The sequence below is a fragment of the Choloepus didactylus genome, chromosome 2 (genome assembly GCF_015220235.1).
Source record: "Choloepus didactylus isolate mChoDid1 chromosome 2, mChoDid1.pri, whole genome shotgun sequence".
Lineage (NCBI taxonomy): Eukaryota > Metazoa > Chordata > Mammalia > Pilosa > Megalonychidae > Choloepus > Choloepus didactylus.
The window spans coordinates 106,737,358-106,759,307 of NC_051308.1; the positions used below are offsets into that span (position 1 = coordinate 106,737,358).

Sequence of the window (21,950 nt, forward strand, 5' to 3'; positions counted from 1 at the left end):
TTATTATTGAACCCTTTGATCCAGCTTTTAAAAATTTTGATTATTGTATTTTTCAAATATGTAATATCTATATTTCTAATAATTTATATTACTTTACTGAGATTTTATATTTTTTACATGTTATAAGGGAGTTTTTAATTGCCTGTCAATGGATTTTATGATGACAGTTCCAAAATTTTTGTCAGACTTATAACATCTGATTCATTAAGTATCTTCTAAGTAAGTTGAGATTTTCTGAGTTTTTGATAACATGTGATTTTCAGTTGTATCTTGGACATTTTGAATATATGTTAGGAGACACTTGACCCTATTAAATCTTCTTTTAGCAGTCAGTTTAGATTTAGCATATAGGTTCCGACAGTCCTCCCTGGCAAGACTTGCTTTCTCCAGAGTCTGTATGTTCTGGTGCTGGCTGCCAGTCATTCTTGGGGTTCCTTGACTTGAATCCCTGTCTCTCATCACATGGAAATGTCCTCTCCTTTCTTGCTTTTGTGACTTCCAGCTTCACTTTATAAGGCCCCCAGTAATCCAGATTAAGACCCACCATCATTTAGTTGGTCTATAATTTAACTAAAAATAACATCTTCTAGAGGTCTTGTTAACAATGGGTTCACATCCACAATTAATTAATATAATTTAATTTAATTAAGATTACAAAGATGTGTTTCTTGGGGTACATAATTCAACCTGCCATAGATGGTTTTCCCATCCAGATTCTGCTGGCAAAAGTATTGTGGAAAGATAAGGTCTATCTGTTTGGTGTGTGGTGGGGGATGAGCTGGGACTCCAGCTCTGATGGCAATATAGCTGCAGACAGAGTAGGGCCTTATTGTCACTGGGCAATGGTCTCCCCTTTAAATCTTTGCTGGGTGTGGTGGTTAGGTTCATGTGCCAACTTGGCCAGTTAATGGTGTCCAGATGCCTAGTCAAGCAAGCACTGGCATAGCTATTACTGTGAGGATATTTCATGGACTTAAGTCATCACTAAGTTGATTGCATTAATGGCTGATTACATGTATATTCAACTAAGAAGAGTCTCTTCAGCAATGAGAGATGTTTCATCAAATTGGTTGAAGATTTTAAAAGAAGTGACAAGGTAGAGGTGGGGTAAGATGGTGGAGTGGTGAGGTGTGGGTATTAATTACTCCTCTGGGGCATCTGGTAGATAGCCAGGAACTGTGTGAACTGGACACTGCAGAGGAATTTGAGTTTGGACACATGTCATACAACACCCATGAGTGCATGGAGCAGATGAGATCAGTGAAATCTGTAAGTTCTTGAGGCCAGGGGACCCATGCCCCACCCTACTAGGCACAATAGTGAGGGAGGGAGGTTATCAGTGCTGGGAACCAGGAGGGAGAAATGTAGCTACAGAACTGATTAACAAACTCAGACTGCTGAACAAAAACTCCAACCACAGATAAACTGAAACCAGACACTGGAGAATCTGGGAGCAGTCAGCCCAGCAGAGAGGAGATAGGGCTAACAAAAACAACAACAACAAAACAAAAATAAAAACAGAGACTTCTGGAGTTGGGGGTGAACATAATATGGAGAAGGGCTGGGCTCAAGCAGAATCAGGAACATATGCAAACCCAGGGGGCCAGGGCCCTTCTCTGAAAAGCTGATTGTTCTGGTTTCTTAATTGTTCCTCAATTGCATCCAACTCCTTGTCTTTTTGCATTGCAATAGCCCATCAGAGCTGCAAGAACTGAATTAAAGGGTTTTTCTTTAAATAGTCTATAGTGGGCCCTTCTTTTTTTTTTTTTTTTTTTTTTTTTTTTTTTCTTTTTATCTTTTTCTCTTTTTAAAAAATACTATTCTTAGTAGCCCATTACAGAAAGCCTTAAAGACTTGTAATTTGAGCCCAGGCTAGAAAAGAGCTAAGATAGCTCTGATAGACAAAGCAATAAGTCTAGTGGTGGAGAAAGTTTGCTAAAGACCATAACTTCCTCAAGAAAAGGGGTGCATGGACCAGCTCCAGTGGCAGCCCTCCATTGGGGAACTCAGACCTCAGGTGCTGGAATTCCAAAACCAGTTTAAGTCAGCCATTACCCTGACAGGATCAGGGTCACCAGGAGAACTAAAGTCTCCTTATCTCCTCACACTGGTGCAGGAGCTGTGGGATGGCAAGCACCACCTGCTGGACAGCATAGGAAAAGCACAGAGTCTAAAGGCCTCATGGGAGGGTCTCATTCCAAGGAAACTCCATACCCTCCTCCTGAGACCTGGGCCTCTCTGGACTGGGAAAACCTGACTGGGGTTGACCATATCTGAGGAGATCATCACACAAAAAGGCTACATAGAAGCAGGGCAAGAAACAGAAAAACAAGAGGTGAAAAACTCTGATCAATTAAATAGAACCTAAGTCAAAGGCCTAGAATAAGCTGAACTAAACACCAAACATTAGAGAAAAAAAGCCAACCAACAAGAAAATCCCAGGTAAAAGAGTGAAAACAAGCTCCAGGAAAAACTAAAGAAAGTCAGATGCCTACACAACTCAAGATAATGAGTCATACCAGGAAACACAAAAACATGGACCAGCCAAAGGAACAAACCAATAGTTCAACTGAGATACAGGAGTTGAGGCAACTAATGGTAAATCAATTCAACAAACTGAAGGAAGAACTAATTAAAGATGTTCAAACAAATCTCCTAAATCAATTAAAAATCAAGTCAGTGAACTGAGGGAAGATATAGCAAAAGAGATGAAGGGTATAAAGAAGACACTGGATGACCATAAAGAAGAATTCATAAACTTGAAAAAAACAAATGTCAGAACTTATAGGAATGAAGGGCATAATGGAGGAGATGGAAAAGACAATTGAGGGATATAACAGTAGGTTTGAAGATACAGAAGAAAGGATCAGTGAATTGGAAGACCAGACATTTGAATTCATACACTCAAAAAACAGATGGTGAAAAGAAAGGAAAAATATGAGCAGGGTCTTAGGGAGCTGAGTGACAACATGAAGCATGTGCATATACATCTTATGTGTGTCCCAGAGGGAGAAGAGAGGGGAAAGGGGGCAGAAAGAAAAATAGAAGAAATAATCAATAAAAATTTCCCGACTCTTATGAAAGACATAAAATTACAGATTCAAGAAGTACAGCACACTCTAAATGGAATAGCTCCCAATAGACTGACTCCAAGATACTTAATGATCAGATTGCCCAATGTCAAAGACAAACAGTGAATACTGAAAGCAGCAAGAGAGAAGCAATCCATCACATACAAGGGAAGCTTGATAAGACTATGTACAGTTTCTCCATGGAAACCATGGAGGTGAGTAAACAGTAGTATGATGTATTTAAGATAGTAAAAGAGAAGAACTGCCATCCAAGAATTCTGTATCTGGCAAAACTGTCCTTCAAAAATGAGGGAGAGATTAAAATATTTTCAGACAAACAGACACTAAGAGAGTTTGTGAATAAGAGACTGCCACTACAAGAAACACTAAAGGGAGTGCTAAAGGGCTGATAAGAAAAGACGCGAGAGAGAGGTTTGGAGAAGAGTAAAGGAGAGAGAGGGAAAAAATAAGATGTGACATATAAAATCCAAAAGACAAAGTGGTAGAAGAAAGTACTGCCCTTACAGTAATAACACTAAATGTAAATGGATTAAACTCCCCAATAAAAATATACAGACTGGCACAACAGGTTAAAACACAGGACCCATCTATATGCTGTCTACAAGAAACTCACTTTAGATACAAGGATAAAAATAGGCTGAAGTGAAAGGTTGGAAAAAGATATTTCATGCAAACAGCAACCAGAAAAAAGCAGGAGTGGCTATATTAATATCAGACAAATTAGACTTCACAAGTAAAACAATTAAAAGAGCAAAAGAAAGACACTATATATTAATAAGAGAGTCAATTCATCAAGAAAACATAACAATCATAAATATTTATGCACCAAGCCAAAGTGCCCCAAATTCTTGAGGCAAACACTAAGAACACTGAAAAGAAAAGTAGATAACTTGAAAATAATAGTTGGAGACTTCAATACACCACTCTCATCAATGGAAAAAACATCTAGACAGAGGATCAATAAAGAAATGCAGATGTTGAATTGTACAATAAATGAACTAGACTTGACAAATATTTATAGAACACTACACCCCACAATAGCAGAACACACTTTTTTCTCAAGTGCTCATGGAACATTCTAGGGTAGACCATACATTAGGTCACAAAGCAAGTCTCAACAAATTTAAAAATATTGATATTATAAAAAACACTTTCTCAGATCATAACGGAATGAAGTTGCAGATAAATAACAGGCAGAAGATTGTAAAATTCACAAATATATGGAGACTAAACAACACACTGTTAGAAAACCAGTGGGTAAAGGAAGAAATTACAAAAGAAATTAGTAAATACCTTGAGGCAAATGACAATGAAAACACAACATATCAAAACTTATGGGATGCAGCAAAGGCAGTGCTGAGAGGGAAATTTATTGCCCTAAATGCCTATATTAAAAGAGAAGAGAGAGCAAAAATTGAGGAATTAACTGTTCACCTGAAGGAACTAGAGAAAGAACAGCAAACTTACCCCAAAGCAAACAGAAGGAAAGAAATAACAAAGATTAGAGCAGAAATAAATGAGACTGAGAACAGTAAAACAATAGAGAGAATCAACAAAACCAGAAGTTGGTTCTTCAAGAAAATCAACCAAATTGATGGACACCTAACTAGGCTAACGAGAAGGGGGGGGGGGGGGAGAAAGAGATAGGATGCAAATAAATGCAATCAGAAATATGAAAGGAAACATAACTACTGACCCTGCAGAAATAAAGGTGATATTGAGAAGATACTGTAAACAACTATATGCTAATAAACAAGACAACTTATACAAAATGGACAACTTCCTAGAAAAGCATAAACAACCAATATTGACTCAAGAACTAGACAACCTCACAAACCAATCACAAGTAAAGAGATTGAGTCAGTCATCAAAAAGTACCCAAAAAAGAAAAGCCCAGGACCAGATGGCTTCACATGTGAATTCTACCAAGCATTTAAGAAAGAATTAATACCAATCCTGCTCAAATTCTTCAAAAAAATTGAACATGAGGGAAGCTACCCAACTCATTCTATGAAACCATTATCACCTTAATACCAAAATCAGACAAAGATACTACAAAAAAAGAAAATTATAATTTTTGAATATAGATGCAAAAATCCTCAACCAAATATTTGCAAATCAAATCCAGCAGCAGATTAAAACTATTATACACCATGAACAGTTGGGTTTATTCCAGGTATACAAGGCTGGTTCAACACAAGAAAATCAATTAATGCAATACATCACATCAATAAATCAAAGCAGAAGAACCACATGATCATCTCGATGCAGAAAAGGCATTTGACAAAATTCAACATCCTTTCTTGATGAAAACACTTCAAAGGATAGGAATAGAAGGGAATTTTCTCAATATGATAAAGTAATATATGAAAAATGCATAGCTAACATCGTACTCAATGGGGAGAGACTGAAAGCTTTCCCTCTAAGCTCTAAGATCAGGAACAAGACAGGGATGCCTACTGTCACCATTGTTATTCAGCATTGTGCTAGAAGATCTAGCTAGAGCAATTAGGCAAGGAAAAGAAATAAAAGCACCAAAACTGGAGAAGAAGTAAAACTTTCACTCTTTGTAGATAAAATGATTCTATATGTAGAAAATCCAGAAAAATCTACAACAAAGCTATTAGAACTAATCAATGAATACAGCAAACAAGATCAACATGCAAAAATCTGTAGTGTTCTTATACACAAGTTCTGTGCAGCAAGAGGAAGAAATCAAGAAAAAAATTCCATGTACAATTGCAACCAAAAGAATTAAGTATTTAGGAATAAACTTAACAAAGGCCACAAAAGACCTGTACAAAGAAAACTACAAGAGACTTCTAAAAGAAATCAAACAGGACCTAAAAAAATGGAAGAACATACCATGTTCATGGATTGGAAGACTAAATATAATTAAGATGTCATTTCTACCTAAACTGATTTATAGATTCAAAGCAATACCAATTAAAATCCCAAAAACTTACTTTGCAGAAATAGAAAAACCAATAACCAAATTTATTTGGAATAGCCAAAAACTCTTGAAAAAGAGGAACAAAGTGGGAGGTCTCACACTACCAGACTTTGAAGAATTTTACAAAGCTACAGTGCTCAAAACAGCATGTACTGGCATAAGGATAGATATACTGACCAGTGGAACCGAATTAAGTGTTCAGAAATAGACTCTTGCATCTACAGACAATTGATCTTTGATAAGACAGTCAAACCAAAGCAACTGGGACACAGCAGCCTCTTCAGTAAATGGTATTTGGAGAACTGGATATCCATTTCCAAAAGAAGGAAAGAGGACCCCTATCTCATACCTTATACAAAAATTAACTCAAAATGGATCAAAGACCTAAACATTAGTGCTAAGACCATAAGACTCTTAGAAGAAAATGTAGAGCAATTTCTTAAAGATCTTGTGTTAGGAGGTGGTTTCCCAGAACTTATACCCAAAGCACAAGCAACCAAAGAAGAAATAGACAAATGGGATCTCCTCAAAATTAAACAAATATGTAAAAGGACCTAGTCAGAAAAGTAAAAGGCAGCCTACACAATGGGAGACAATATTTGGAAACCACATATCAGATAAGGGTTTAATATCCCAAATATATAGGAGACAATTTTCTGAAGAAGAAATACAAATGGCTCAAAAACATATGAAAAGATGCTCAACTTCACTATTAGGGAAATGCAAATCAAAACCACAATAAGATATCATCTCACACCTACCAGAATGGCCATTATCCAAAAAACAGAAGATTACAAGTGCTGGAGAGGATATAGAGAAAGAGGCACACTTATTCACTGTTGGTGGGAATGTAGAATGGTGCAACCACTCTGGAAGATAGTGTGGTGTTTCCTCAGGAATCTAAGTATACACTTGCAATATGAACCAACTATTCCATTGCTAGGTATATACTTAGAGGAACTGAACATTAAGACATGAACGGACATTTGTAAACTGATGTTTATTACTGCATTATTCACAATAACTAAGAGATGGAAACAGCCCAAATATCCATCAGTGGAAGTGTGTATAAACAAACTGTTACATACACACAATGGAATATTACACAGCTGTGAGACAGAACAAAGTCACAGAACGTATAATAACATACATGAATCTTGTGGACATTATGTTGAGCCAAATTAGCCAGAAGCAAAAGGACAAATACTGTATGGTCTCACTAATATGAACTAACATTAATGAGCAAACTTTGAGAGTTAAAAGCTGATAACAAAGGCTACCAGGAGATAAAAAGAGGGTAGAGATCAGGCATTTGATGCTGAAGGACTACAGAATGTTCAGCAGGCTTGATTGTATAGACTCAGAAATTGATAGCATAATACTGTGTGATGGTAGCACAATATTGTAACTACACTGAACAAAGGTGTCCATGAGTAAAGCTGAAAGAGGTGGGCTAGGGGCACGTATGACACCTGAGGTAAAGACAGAAGATAAAGACTGGACTGTTTCATTTAGCAAAAACTGGAGTGGTCAATGATTGTGTCTAAATGTACAAATATAAAACTGTTCTTGCATGTGGGAGAACAAATGAATGTCAAACATACAGAGTGTTGGAAAGGGGATGGTAGTGGGGAAAAACATAGTCAAAGCAAACTGGGGTCTATGGTCAACAGTAACATTGTAATATGCTTCCATTAAATGTAACAAAGTCAATATACCAAAGCTAAATAAGTATGAGAGAAGGATATAAGGGAGGAATACAGGGTTCTTGGTAGTGGTGTTGTTGTCTGACCTTATTATTGTTATGTATGATATATTATTTTTCTTGTTATTATCTTTTTTATTATTTGTTACAAAAAACTTTGTTTTTTTCCAGTAGTCAATATGTTCAAGTGCTGACTGTGGTGATAAATGCACAACTGTGTGATGATACCACGAAAAACTGATTGGATACTGTGGATAATTATATGGAATGTGAATGTAGCTCTATAAAATTGTCTGGAAAAATGTAAACAGGGATAAAATTGCTGGAGAAAATGTGGAGAAAGGGATGTACATATTTACCATTGGTTAGGAGGCAGAATGGTATTGCCTTTTTGGAGGACAGAGGGGTGGTTCCACATGAAGCTAAGCATGTGGGTGCCATAAGGTCCTGCAGCCTCATTAGGGGGCATTTACTTGGAGGATCTGAGAGCAGGGACATGAATGGACATTTGCACACTGGTGTTTATGGAGAGAGGATACATGATTTGCAATGGGCAGAGGTGGCCTAAGGGTACACTGACTGAGGAACAGAATGGTGAGCTGTGGTGTATGCATACAATGAAATATTGAGCAACTACAAGAAGGGGTGAAGCTGTGAGACACCCAATGAAGTGAATGGAACCTGTAGACAGTAATTTGAGTGAACTATGCCAGAAACAAAGGCAAACACTATAATGCCTCACCATTGTGGACTAACTACATTCTGTAAACTCAGAATTGATCCTTAGAGTGCAGCTTATCAGGGGAACATTTACTGTAATGATCCCTAGATTGTATGCTCTTACAGCAGTCACCTCTATTCCTGAATTGTAATGGCTATCTCCAGATTCTGAGATGCTGATCCCTTTGTATATAACCTGATCAATCCCTGGAACTTTGGGTATCTCTGGGACACCTGAAACTCAGAGCTAGAACTCAGCAGATATGAATGTCTGTATTAGCACATATAGCAACTGTTAAAGAAGCTGAAAAAGAATCCAGACTTCAGCTAGAGATATGAATGAAGCAGATGTGGTTAGGACTAGGGCAAATTGGGCCAAAGGGTAAAGGACAATACTGACTGCATTTTAAAACTTCAAATTCCATGTGAGACCAAGAGAAGAGATGTTTAGTTGTGCAAGATCTATATTTCCTAAACAATTTAACTTGCACTTTTCATTCAAATACCATAATTACATGGAACTTTTAAAAGGAAGTGAGACCTGGTAGGTTTGCATAGGTTAGAGTGAAGTAGCAACACATCCCAGAGTAATTTGGACAGAGAATAAAAATATACATTCAGGGACCCCTGAGAAGCTGGGGGGAAATGCAGAGGTGTTGGGCTTCTTCACCTGGATTGTTGCTGATGTTCTCACAAACATTGAGGACTGGCATTTTGATGTGCCGAGCCCTCTATCACGGGTCTTACCCTTATGAAGTGTGTCACTGCAAAGGAGAGGCTAAACCTGCTTATAATTGTGCCTAGGAGTCTCCCCCTGAGTGCCTCTTTGTTGCTCACATGTGACCCTCTCTCCCTAGCTAAGCCAACTTGGTGGGTGAACTCAATGTCCTTCCACTACTTGGGATGTGACTCTCAGGGAGTGTAAATCTCCCTCGCAACATGGGATCTGACACCAGGGGATGAATCTGGATCCACCATTGTGTGGTTGAGAACATCTTGACCAAAAGTGGGATGCAAAATGAAATGAAATAAAGTTCCAGTGGCTGAGAGATTCCAGATGGAGCCTAGAGGTCACTCTGGTGGCATTCTTATGCAGTATATAGATAACCCTTTTTAGGTTTTAATGCATTGGAATAGCTAGAAGTAAAGACCTGAAACTATCAAATGACAACCCAGTAGCCTTGACTCTTGAAGACTGTTTTATAGCAGCGTAGCTTACAAGAGGTGACAGTGTGATTATGAAAGCCTTATGGGTCACACTCCCTTTATCCAGTGTATGGATGGATGAGTAGAAAAATAGGGACAAAAAACTAAATGAAAAATAGGGTGGGGAGGTGTTTTGGGGGTTCTTTTTTACTTTTATTTTTCATTCTTATTTTCACTTTTTCAGGTACAAGGAAAATCTTCAAAAAATAGATTGGGGTGATGAGTGAACAACTTATATGATGTCACAGTGAACAACTGATTTTACACTTTGAATGAGTGTATGGTATATGAATACATCTCAATAAAATTGAATTAAAAAAAAGAAGTGATGACTTCATCAGTCAGAAGAGAGAATTTTCATCTCTACTTCAGCCAGCCAGCTTCTCTTGGGGAATTTAACAAAAACCTTCATTAGAATTGTCAACTTGCTGCCTGCCTACAGAAATTGGACTTGTGCATCCACACAGTTGCATGAGACACTTTCATAAAATCTCATAATATTTTCAGATATCTTCTTTTGGTTCTCTTTTCCTAGAGAACCCTGACTAATACACTGGGCTTATTGTTTCCTGATCTTTAGCCAGAGAGAACAGGATTTTTTGCTTTTCTTCCTTCCTTTCTCTTCTTCCTGCCTTCTTTCTTCCTTCTTCTCTTCTTTCCTTCCTTCCTTCCTTCCTTCCTTCCTTCCTTCCTTCCTTCCTGTTTCTTTTTTCTATGTCTATTGATGGTTCCAACTTGCAAGTTACAGAACTCTCCATGACCCAGTCTGGGATATATGGAGGATAAAGAGGAAAAATTGGAAATACGTAGTGGTATCATTCTTCAATCCTGAGGTCACAAAGTAATTCAACTTTTACTTACACCTTTTGGAGACCTCTTATGAATGTCTGTTGATTTATTTCTAGGATCTTCAGTTGTAATGAGAGGTAAGAAGCAGGGAAAAGTGAATTTATGCTCTCTGGAGGAACTAGAAGTGGTGGAACATTTTTAGAAATTGACAAACTATTTTCCAAAGGGATTTGTTTTAGTTTCCTAGCTGTCAAAACAAATATCATACAATGGTTTCACTTAAACAGAAGGAATTATTAGCTAAAGATTTTGAGGCCAGGAAAATACAAAATTGAGGTATGAACAAGGCAATGCTATGCCATGAAGACTCTGGCATTCTGGTGCTGGCTGCAGTTCTCCTTGGCTTTTCCATCACATGACAATGCACCTGGCAGGATCTTCTTTCTCTTCTGGGTTCCACTGAAGTCCACCTTCTGGTTGCTCCACAAAGCTTCTATTTCTGTGTCAAATTTCCTCTGCTTATAAGGACTTCAGGTCTACTGGGTTAAGGCTCACTGTGTTCAGTTTGGGCACATGTTAATTAATAACATCTTCAAAAGTTTTATTTATAAATGGCCTCAGACCCACAGGACCAGGGGTTAGGACCTGAACATGCCTTTTCTGGGGATGGTTCCATCTTCAATAGTCCACCCAATGGACCATAACAAAAAATGTACTTCCCACACACAAAAATATATTAATTCTTTCTCAACATCTCAAAAACCTTAAGCCATTTTCGAAAAATGCTAAGTATGAAGACTTATCAAAATTGGTTTTGGGTGAGGTCTATCCTGGGGCAAAATTCCTCTCCCTCTGTGGACCTATGAAACCTATAAAACAAGTTATCTGCTTCCAATGTACAATGAAGGGACAGGCATAGGATAAACATTCCACTTCCAGAATGGAAAAATTAGAAGGAAAACAGGGGTCACAGTTCCCAAACAAGTCTGAAACTCAACAGGGCAAACACCATTAGATCTCAAGTTCTTGAAGCCATTTGTGATTTGCTGCTTTGTCCTCCAGCATGATGGAACAGCAGCCCTACCCATGCCAAATGCTAGTGTAGGGTCATGCTTTCCCCAAACACTGGGGAGTAGGTTCCACACTCTTAGAGCATCAGAATGGTAGCCAGACTCTCAGCGAATGCCGGAACACAGGCCTCACCATCTCTCAACCTTGGGCTCGTGGCACTCTCCTTAAACAATTGGATACAAAGCCTAGCCCCTCCAAGCACAAGGGGAAATAGCCTGTCCCCTCCAAGTGCAGAGGAAGACCTAACTCTTCCATACACATGGGTGAGTCTGCTCTCCTGGCCCAAGGAGAACTCTTCAGTCCAGACCTTGGCTTCCATGGTTCTTCACTTGAAGTCATTCTTCCCTCAATCCATCTCTTTCTGTCTCTTTCAAACTTTGCTTCTGTTCATACTAATTTCACAAAAATCTGTCAGATTTTCCATGCAGTTCAGACAAAAGCACTTTCCAAAGATCCTTCTTGCATAACTGCATTCCCCATTTTGAATTTCACTGAAATGACTGACTAGATCCATGTTCAACCACCCTTTTTTTACAAGACTGTTCAGTTAAAGCCCCACATGGGACCCTTCTTATACTTTCCTGAGTTTTTCTACAGGGCTTAGTTCAAACTTTAACATACTGTAGACCTTTCTTAAGTACCCAGTAAGGGAGTCAGTGTTTAGAAGAAAGGAGTGAGTGTGTTCATGGTGAGTAGAAGAATGAATTGAATGAGCATTAGAGAAGTAACTTGTAATTCACCCCTCCCTGCCAAAACAAAAGTTATAAAGTAGTAGGAAGCTTTACTTATGGACGGGATATTAACTCGAAAACTTGAAAATCCCTAAAGATTCTCAGAAGAGTTTTACAAGTCACTTGTTGCCAAGAGCACTGTAACTAATGAGAGTAAATTACAAAGTAGGGTGAGAAAGTTTTCCGCTCCCTCTGATGACAAGGAAAGAGGAATCCCCTAGGGTCTTCTAGCCAGAACCAAACCTCTAGAGTGGAGAAGCTCCAATCCCTGATGATAAACAGGCAATATACCTAAACTGGTAGGGGAAAGGCTATAAACCATTTTAATTTAATGGAGAGTGGGGGCTAATCACAGCAGGTATTTCCAGCCTCACAAATCATGTCATAAAATTTCAGGACCATAGACAGATGAAGTTTGCATGAACTCAGACCTTTCTCACTTACCTGCTGGGGAAACTCAAGTTCAAAGGAGCAGAGATTTTCACAAGGTCACTAAATTAATGGTGTTAAATTTAAGAATCCAGATTTTTAGGCCAGTGCTTTCACAGTAAGTTGAAGTCTGCCTCTGAGTGGAGAGCAAAGCATATTTCAGTGATATGAATACACACCTGGAAAAGGATAATCATGAGAGAAATAGGATTTGGAAGTCTGACAAAATACACAAGGTAGGAAACTCTTCTAAATGGTTTGACTGCTTTATTCTCTCAATAAATTATTACTATAAAAAGAGGATCCTTATCATAAAATTCCACATTTTTTCCAAATCACTATATCTCTTTGATTTTAGAAAGATTACTTTTTTTTTTTTCCCCTGGTCACTGGACCCATATCTTTAAAGCTGACATAGTGGAATGGATGTAACGGAGAACTTCAGACAGGGGAGTGCAGTTGGGTATTGTTACCCACTACACATACACATTTTCAGAACATGCCAGAGTAAGGGGAATTCTGACATTTGCACTCTGAAGTTGGTATTTCATGAATTGAGTATTTAACAGATAACTAAGTAAAATGGCATAGGTAGGGACTCATTTTCAAATTTGTACTGCTGTTTCTTTGCATATCCAAAATGGTTCAGAACTTTAATGGAGGCTTTGAAAGCAACTACAAGTGATGTTTTGGAGTTGAATATACATGTTCTGTGATATCACGCTCTTCTTCAAGTAGTATGATAGCAAGAGTGATGGTTTTGCGCCAAGGACACCAGATCCAAGTCCTAGTTTTGACAATATGTTTTTTTCCTTTGGGGTACTTAATTTATATTTCAGTTCTTTAACCCATACCATATCTTTCTTTGAGAGTTTCTGTGAAAGGTAGATAAACATCTACTGATGGGAGGAATTTTTCATAATATCTCTGAGATAAGCAGAAGAGAAGTATATGAGCCCCTATTTTTTCCTAGAGGCAGTGAATTTCCTCTGAAACAGTCTGGAGTGGCAGCAGAAGTCTGATTATAGCGGAAAGTGGGACAATGATATGCAACTGTGGATTTGGATACCAAAAAAGACTCAAACTAAAAGACTACATGAGGATGTACAAGGGTCATTTAGACTCTGTCTCCCAAATATACCTTAACTCAAGAGGACAGAAAATACCCATTCCTCTCATTTGCAGATGATTATTCACACATAGGAAGGTGTGGACACATTGGGAGTGAGAGGGAAAATGGAAAAGAGACAGGTTGGTGGAAGAGAAAAGTCTAGGGTAGGGGATACGGGCACGATTTATAGTCTAACAGCCCAGGAGAATAAAAGGAGACTTAAAAGGTAGAGCCCATAGAGGTTTTGTATTATTTATGGAATTACTGATAATTTAGAGCATTTTCCTAATGCTTCCTCTGACTCCCAATGACCAGTAAGATTCGGATGTGGAAATTCTAAATATCAGCCAGAGCCAAACTAATTAGAGTGCAAAGTCTACATGCCCAAATAGCACATGCTTTACAGTGCTGAATAACAAAGGAAAATGAAATCATTTATAGATTAAGCACTGTTTTGTTGTTTACCCATGCATCCAATATTTATTGATCATTATTACCTTCATATAATGCTCTATATTATCGCAGTAGGAAATAAAAATATGTATGATATAATGCTCTTTCCTTGAAGAAATTTGGCAAATAGAAATAATATACAAGTAACTCAAAACATTTGGGTTCTAGTTCCAAATATGTCACTTCCTGTATTTATAATCTTATTTCTAAAATAAGTAAAATAACCACTGCTACAATACACACTTCCCATGGCTGTCCGTTGCACTTCTCGGGTGCATATTTATTCTGTGAAGAGCAAAATACCCAAATATTTTAAAGAAATTAGCAAACTGTAGAAAACTCTATATATGCTAGTTATTAATTATCTTGGTACGTAGGGCAGGAAAGCAATAGTTCAATATAATGCAAGGCCATGGGAACATATTAAAAACTTTAAAATAAAAGGACAAGGAACATGGAAGTTGTAGAATCCAGAGGCAGGTGAGATTAAATCAGATGTAGAATTCTGAAGGCTTCATAGTGACTAAATGGCTCTTATTTTATATGAAGCTGAATTCAGCCTTGAAGAAATAGGCAGAATCTCAAGCTACCTGCACTATAAATGCATAAAGGGTCTCTTTACCAATGCCATCCAGATAACCTAATTAACCACTATTAATCCTTGGGGGTTGGGGCTTTGTATCTTCCTCCCTTGCTCTCCAAATAGAGGCAAGAGAGCAAGTGCTTTATTTTCCTTTAACACTTCAGGACTCTAATGTCTTCTCTAGGAAGAGAGGATGGCTTTGGTCTCTAACAATTATAAGCCATTGTCCCAACTGAGTCCTAAAATTGCTAGGAAATCTGTACTCAACCTTTGCTTCCTATATGTTTATGAAACACACAGTGTGGGGAAGTTGCTAGTTGGAACCTGATTCTGTCCATTAACCACTGGGTAGTTTTATTCAACCTTCAGGATTTCAAAAAAATCTTACTCAACTAATATACCAGATCCCCTTTTATCTAGATATCAATTGGGGTATATTTCTTTTATTATATAATTAGTCAATAAAATATTTTTCAAAAATGGCCAGAGCAGGTCTTCTTGGTATATAGTAATGACTGCTAATTGGTTACTGAATAAATGGATGAGTGAAAATGAGAAAGAACATGACCAACAAAAGCATGGTGTTTGCCAAACTAAATGAAAAACATTTGCTAATTGGACTCTCTGATTCCTTGTCTTATACAAACCAAAATTTTCCTTTAACGATGTCAAAAAAAAATGGTGAGTTTTTGATTCTGGAAATGCTCATCTGTTGTTTCTTTCAGATTTCCAACACTCAAATAATGTTGATCAACCAGACAATCCTGAAGGAATTCATCCTTGTTAGCTTTTCTCTTTATCCAGATATACAGGCATTCATCTTTGTGGTCTTCCTTTGCCTCTACCTTTTCACACTCATGGGTAGTATGGCCATCATGGGTCTAACTTGGGTGGACACAGCCCTCCACACTCCCATGTACCTCTTTCTCAGTGCTCTCTCCTTCTATGAAACCTGCTACACAATGTCCATCATTCCCAAGATGCTGGCCGATCTGCTGGCCAAGAACAGAAGCATTTCAATTGTAGGTTGTGGCTTGCAGATGTGTTTCTTCTTGGGACTTGGTGGCACCCACACTATCATCTTTACTTTGATGGGTTATGATCATTTCCTGGCCATCTGCAACCCTCTTCGATATCCTTTGCTTACGACCAACACAGTATGTGGACAGCTTGTGGCCTCTGCTTGGGCTGGAGGATTCTTCATCTCTCTGATAGAGACTTCACTGATATTCAGAGGAGTTTTCTGCAACCACAACCTTGTAAAACACTTTTTTTGCCATATGCAGGCAGTTGTGAAGTTATCCTGTCTAGACAGTGACTTCACAGAATTCATTGTAACAGTGATCTCAGTGTCAGGCTTGCTGGGTACCTTTTTCCTCATCAGCCTCACTTATATCTTCATTCTTTCCACTGTCCTCAGGATCCCTTCAGCTGACGGCAAGCAGAAGACCTTTTCCACCTGTGCCTCTCACCTCACAGTGGTCATCATCCATTTTGGGTTTGCATCTATTGTTTATCTGAAGCCAGAAGCCTCAGGGGGAGATGACACACTCATAGCTATCCCTTACACAGTCATTACCCCTTTCCTCAGCCCTCTCATTTTCACCCTCAGGAATAAGGACATGAAGAATGCTTTCAGAAAGGTGCTGGGGAAGACAGTTGCTTTGGACAAATGATCTTTGTTTACTGCTGCTGGTTTAATGGATGCTGAATGTCCCCAGGAGCCAGTGTGGCATTTACCCTGTGATTTCTGGGGAAGCCTATACCATTTGCCTTTTACCAGAGGTTCGATATGGGGAATCGGTTACAGTCTGGGACCTCAGCCATCACAAGCATGTACTTCACATGTTGAGACAGTAGTCCAACCCTTCTACTGACCAATATCAGGAAAATAATACCCCACCAAAAATAGGCTTCTGCCAATCAACTCTGAATTTTTCTGTACAATTCAGGGAGTGGTATAAGAAAGAGCATAGAAGGAAATAAACAATACAGATAACCATTGAACACAGAGCTATTGTAAAATATAAGTTACGGCATTGGTCTAGGAAAATTGTGAAACCCTGGGATGCATCTCTCAGGAGAGAATCCATTTTCTATAGGGATGACACCATGTAGTTACCACCAACTATCTACCTGTACATATCTGTATTGAGATGTATTTTAAATGCTCTTGCTGTACAGATTACTAAGTATTGTTAATAACAGTTCATGATTGTGGTAACTCTGTGTGCACAAGATATCTTGTAACACAGATTTAAAGAAGTATACAGCACATTTTATCTTACCCTCTCATGCCTCTTGGAATCCCTGGGTGCGAGCTGGAAACAGTCGCTATTTTCTGTAAGATGAGTATACCCTAAAGTAAATTTTACAGAACTAAGTCATGGTTTTGAGGGGATGATAAAGAAATATGTTTTCAGATAATGTTGAAAACCATAAACATATAAAGAAGGAAACCAGATAAACACATCAGGAATTCTTTATATAACCAATAACAAAATTTGAAAATACTGTGGAGTTCATATCACAGAACTAGAGTAAATAATCTTACTGCAAATACAGATATACAAGCCTAGGGAATTTCATGGATACTTTTCTCTGTTGTGCTATTAACCAACTCATGGTCACCCATAAGAGATATTAATTTTGGATTGAAACTTTGGTGTATACAAAATTTACATATAAAGTATTTGAGAAATTTCTGAATATCATTATTTATGGGTCTGTTATGAAGAGAAATGAGATAATGGATGAAAATTATTATGTACACCAATTGGTTAAGGTTACCACTAGCCATAACTATTTTCTTCTCTAGACCCATTTTTTGGTGGTTTACTTCAGTGGCAAGTGTGTTTCTTCTACTTTGATTCCATTCCTGAGAACCGGTTATTTAACCTAGGGAAGTTATGAGATCTGGAAATAATTACTCACAGGTTTTGGATTCACAATGGGTGGAGAAGATATAACACTAAGTCTACACTCAGGTTCCTAAACCCATATTTGGATCAATTCACCTGCATAGGCAATAGCTGTGTTGTTAGGGTATCAGACAACAGGTATTGCTAGTCACCTACTTAATATACATTGTTAAGCTAGAAAACAGTAAATCAGGTGAGGTATAAAATACCCATACATTTTTAAGTCAGGAAATATTACTAAATAAGCCATAAATCAAATAAGAAATCCTATGTGTTTTAGTTTCTTGGGATGCTCAAGCAAATAGCATGATATGGGTCAGGGTAAACAATGGGAATTTATTAGTTCATAGTGTGGAGGTTAAAGGATAGTTCAAATCAAGATGTCATCAGGTAAGACAATTCTTCCAAGTTCTACCCATACCCAATTCCAAACTTCTTCCTGAAGTCTGCAATGCTCTGGGGCTGACTGCCATGATCCTTGCTTCTTAATTCGTCATATGGGAAGGCACATGGTGACGTTCGCTGGTTCTCCCCTCACTCTCAGGTTCAATCACTGTTCAGTTTCTGGCTGCTCCCTCTATGGTTCTCTCTCTAGGTCTGAATTTCATTCTGCTTGCAAAGTACTCCAGTAATAGTATTAAGAACTATCCTGATTGAAAGAACTATCAAAAGTTCCTGCTTACAATGGGTTCACATGCTCAAGGAGTGGATTAAATTTAAGAACATGTTTTTTCTGGGGTACATATTGCACTAAACCACCACACTCCATCCTATGAACACCATGAACACATGTTCCTTTAAATGGAAAATGCATTCCTTCCTTCACAATATTTCAACAGCCTTAAGACCTTTTAGTAGCAATGCTATATACAAAGTCTCATCAAAACTGGCTAATGTGGGTGCTAATTCCCAAGGCACAATTCCCCTCTGTCTGCGGGCTTGAGAAACCTAGACTACAGGTTATCTGCTTCCAATACACAATGGAAGCACATGCTGAGGATAAACATTCCCACTCCCATAGGGAGAAATTAAAAGGAAAATAAGGGTCATGGGTCACAACCAATTCTAAAACCAAGTGAGGCAAACTCCACTACATTTCAAGGTCTGTGAGTCATTTATGAATCAACAATTTGCCCTTTGGCCCTGTTGGAGTGGCAGCCCCACACCCTCTAAGCCCTTATGCAATGGCCGTGCTCTCCCCAAATACTGGATTGAAGGCTCCATCCCCTCCAAGCTCTGGGATGGCAGCCAGGCCAGGCTCTCTGCAAACCCTGGGTGAGAGGCCCCACCCTATGTGAGCATGGGGTGGTAGCACTCTCCCTGACCACTAGGGTAGAAGGCCCACCTTCACTAGGCACCAGGCCAGCTTTACCCTTTCCACACAAATGGATGGGCCTGTTCTCTTGGCCCCAGGAAATCTCTTCAGTCTAGGCCTCAACTTCCAGGGTTCTTCCTTTGAACCTTTGAAATCATTCTTCCTTTAATTTATCCCCACCCCCCACCCCCATTCCTTTCAGTCCAGATTGGCAGTAGTTCCACTCATACAAATCTCACAAAAAACTTGTTATCTCTGCAGGTAGTTCACAGGGATCCACACCATCAGTTTCTGTTTTCTTTGTGCTAAGGAGTTCATTTCTTCAATGTATCACTTTCCTCTTTCATTTCAGCATACGTGGTAAGGAGAAACCAGGTTGCACTTTCCATGTAGCTTGGAAAACTACTCAGCTAAATATCTAAGTTCATTGCTTTCAAATTCTGCTTCCATCTGACATCAGAAGTCAATTTTACCAAGTTGTCTGCCACTTTAAAACAAGGCCTAACTTTCCTCCATTTTTTGATAACGTCATCATCATTTCATTCTCAGGCCTCATCAAAAGTACTTCAGTGTCCATAATTCTGCAAACAGTCTCCTCCAGGAAATCTAGGCATTTTCTATCAATTATCTAACAATTCTTCCAGGTTATACCCATTGCCCAATTCCAAAGCCATCTTCATATTTCTGGATTTTGCAATAGCAGAATGTCACTTTCCTGGTACCAAAATCTGTTTCAGTTCTTGGGCTGCTCAAGCAAATACCATGAAATGGGTCAAGTTAAGCAATGGGAATTTATTATCTCACAGTTTTGAGGCTAAAAGAAAGTCCAAATCAAGGGATCATCAAAGAGATGCTTTTTTCCAAAGACTGATATTCTGGGGCTGGCTGCTGGTGATCACTTCTCTTCAGTTTATCACATGGCAAGGCACATGGTGATGTCTCTTGACTCTCCCTTCTCTTCTGGTTTCCTTTGATGTTCAACTTCTGGCTGGTCCCTCGGTGACTTTCTCTCTCTGTCTTAATTTCATTCTGCTTATAAAGGATTCCAGTAATAGAATTAAGACCCATCCTGACTGAGAGGGTCACACCTCATCAAAAGGTCCAACTTACAATGGTTCCCCAAATACAAGAGTGCATTAAATTTAAGAACATGTTTTTTTTAAGGGTAAATATAGTCCCAAAGCATCACACCATGTATTAGGAAAAAAATATTTGAACTTGAAGAAATGAAAGGATAACAGATCAAAGCTTGTGAGATACAGCTTTTCAGTGCTTAGATGGAAATAAATAGCTTTCAAAACATAATTTTAAAAGTTCATACTCTGAAAATGAATGATCTAAGCATTCATCTCAAAAATTTAGGAAAAGAGTAACCAAATGAACAGAATAAATAAAGTAGTAATAAAAAACTATGAGCAAAAATTTTATAATAACCTACAGATCAAGAAGCTAAAGGTTGGAACATTAAAATTATTAGTAAATTATATTATTTTCTGGTGATATTGATGAAGAAATACAGATAGAGGGCAGAAATAACAGTGACAGGTATGAAATATTTGGATTTCTCAGATCATATAGATAAAATATGAGAGAATATGTGAATAACTTTTTGCACATATATTTGCAAACATAGATCAAGTGGGAACAGTCTTTTAAAATACATATTAAAACCGACAAAGAGAAATAGGTATTTAATTTTCAAAGATATTAATTTTAGTATATTTCACATACAAACAACTCTAGGTCATTTAGATACACTGGTAGATTCTGTCAGATTTTTTAAATGAAATCTGTCAACTTGCACAAAAATTTCCATAAGAATAGAAGAGTGGGCACTATAGAACTCATTTCATTGGCCAAATATAATCTAGATATCAAGTCTTGAAATCTCTCTCATGAATATAGATAGAAAATTCTTAAATAAAATATTAGCAAGCCCTGTGTTTGTATGTAAATATTCAAGTTGAATTTGGCCCAAAAAATTCAAGGTTGGTACATTTGAACATCAGTCGATGTAATTTATCACATTAACAGAATAAGAGAGATGAATCATTTGAAAAAGCATTTGAGAAAATTCAATATCTATTCACAGAAGAAAACATCTCTTAGTATAGTAGGAAATGAAGAGAAGTTCTTTAATCTGACAAAGATATTCTGCAGAAAAATCTGTAGTAAACTTTCTACTTAACAGGGAAACATTTATATCATTCCAGGTTCAATCAGGAACATGACAAGAAAGCTGTCATCACTTCTATTCCACATTCCCTAGATATTTAGTCAGTGTAGTAAGAAAGGAAAAGGAGTAAAATGCACACAATTATGAAGAAATATATTATTTCTCAAAAAATGTCTGATTGTGTATGTTTGAAAATCCAAAAGAATCTGCCACTAAATGAATATAATTAAGAAGCAAATTTAGCTGTCCTTCTCTGTGCATAGTTTATAAAACAATCAATGTAATCTTATAAATTAGTAACAAAAATTGTAATATGGTTTTTTAAGGATATAATTTATAAAAGCTTCAAAAGTATCAAATCCCTAAGAATAAATTTAATAAAATACATGCAAAGTCTTTACATAGAAAACCATAAAACATCATTAAAATAATTTTTAAAGAATTTTTAATTGGTGAGATATGCAGTTTCAGGGATTAGAAGACTCAATATTGTAGAGATGCCCATTCTTCCCAAACTAAGCCAAGAGTCAAAGGAATAACAGTGAAAATCTCAATTGTTTCTTTTTCTTTTTTGTGTGTGCTTTTTATTTTGGGTTTTTTGTTTTAATTTAAATGTAGGGTTATTTTTAAATACATATGGCTCAAAAAGAGCAAAGACACTGGTGAGAAGAAAAAGATAGGAATATATCTTCTAC

General features: G+C 37.7%; 1 protein-coding gene across 1 annotated transcript; it reads left to right on the top strand.

Moving 5' to 3' along the window:
• The first annotated feature begins 15,538 nt into the window (after nt 1-15,538).
• On the top strand, nt 15,539-16,519 carry LOC119517111 (olfactory receptor 10X1-like). Its single transcript, XM_037813634.1, has one exon. It carries the CDS (start codon nt 15,545-15,547, stop codon nt 16,517-16,519), a length of 975 nt encoding a protein of 324 aa, XP_037669562.1. The 5' UTR covers nt 15,539-15,544.
• The last annotated feature ends 5,431 nt before the right edge of the window (nt 16,520-21,950 follow it).

Coding starts and splice junctions, on each gene's coding strand:
- LOC119517111 (XM_037813634.1), top strand. CDS start 15,545: ATGCTCATCTGTTGTTTCTTTCAGATTTCCAACACTCAAATAATGTTG.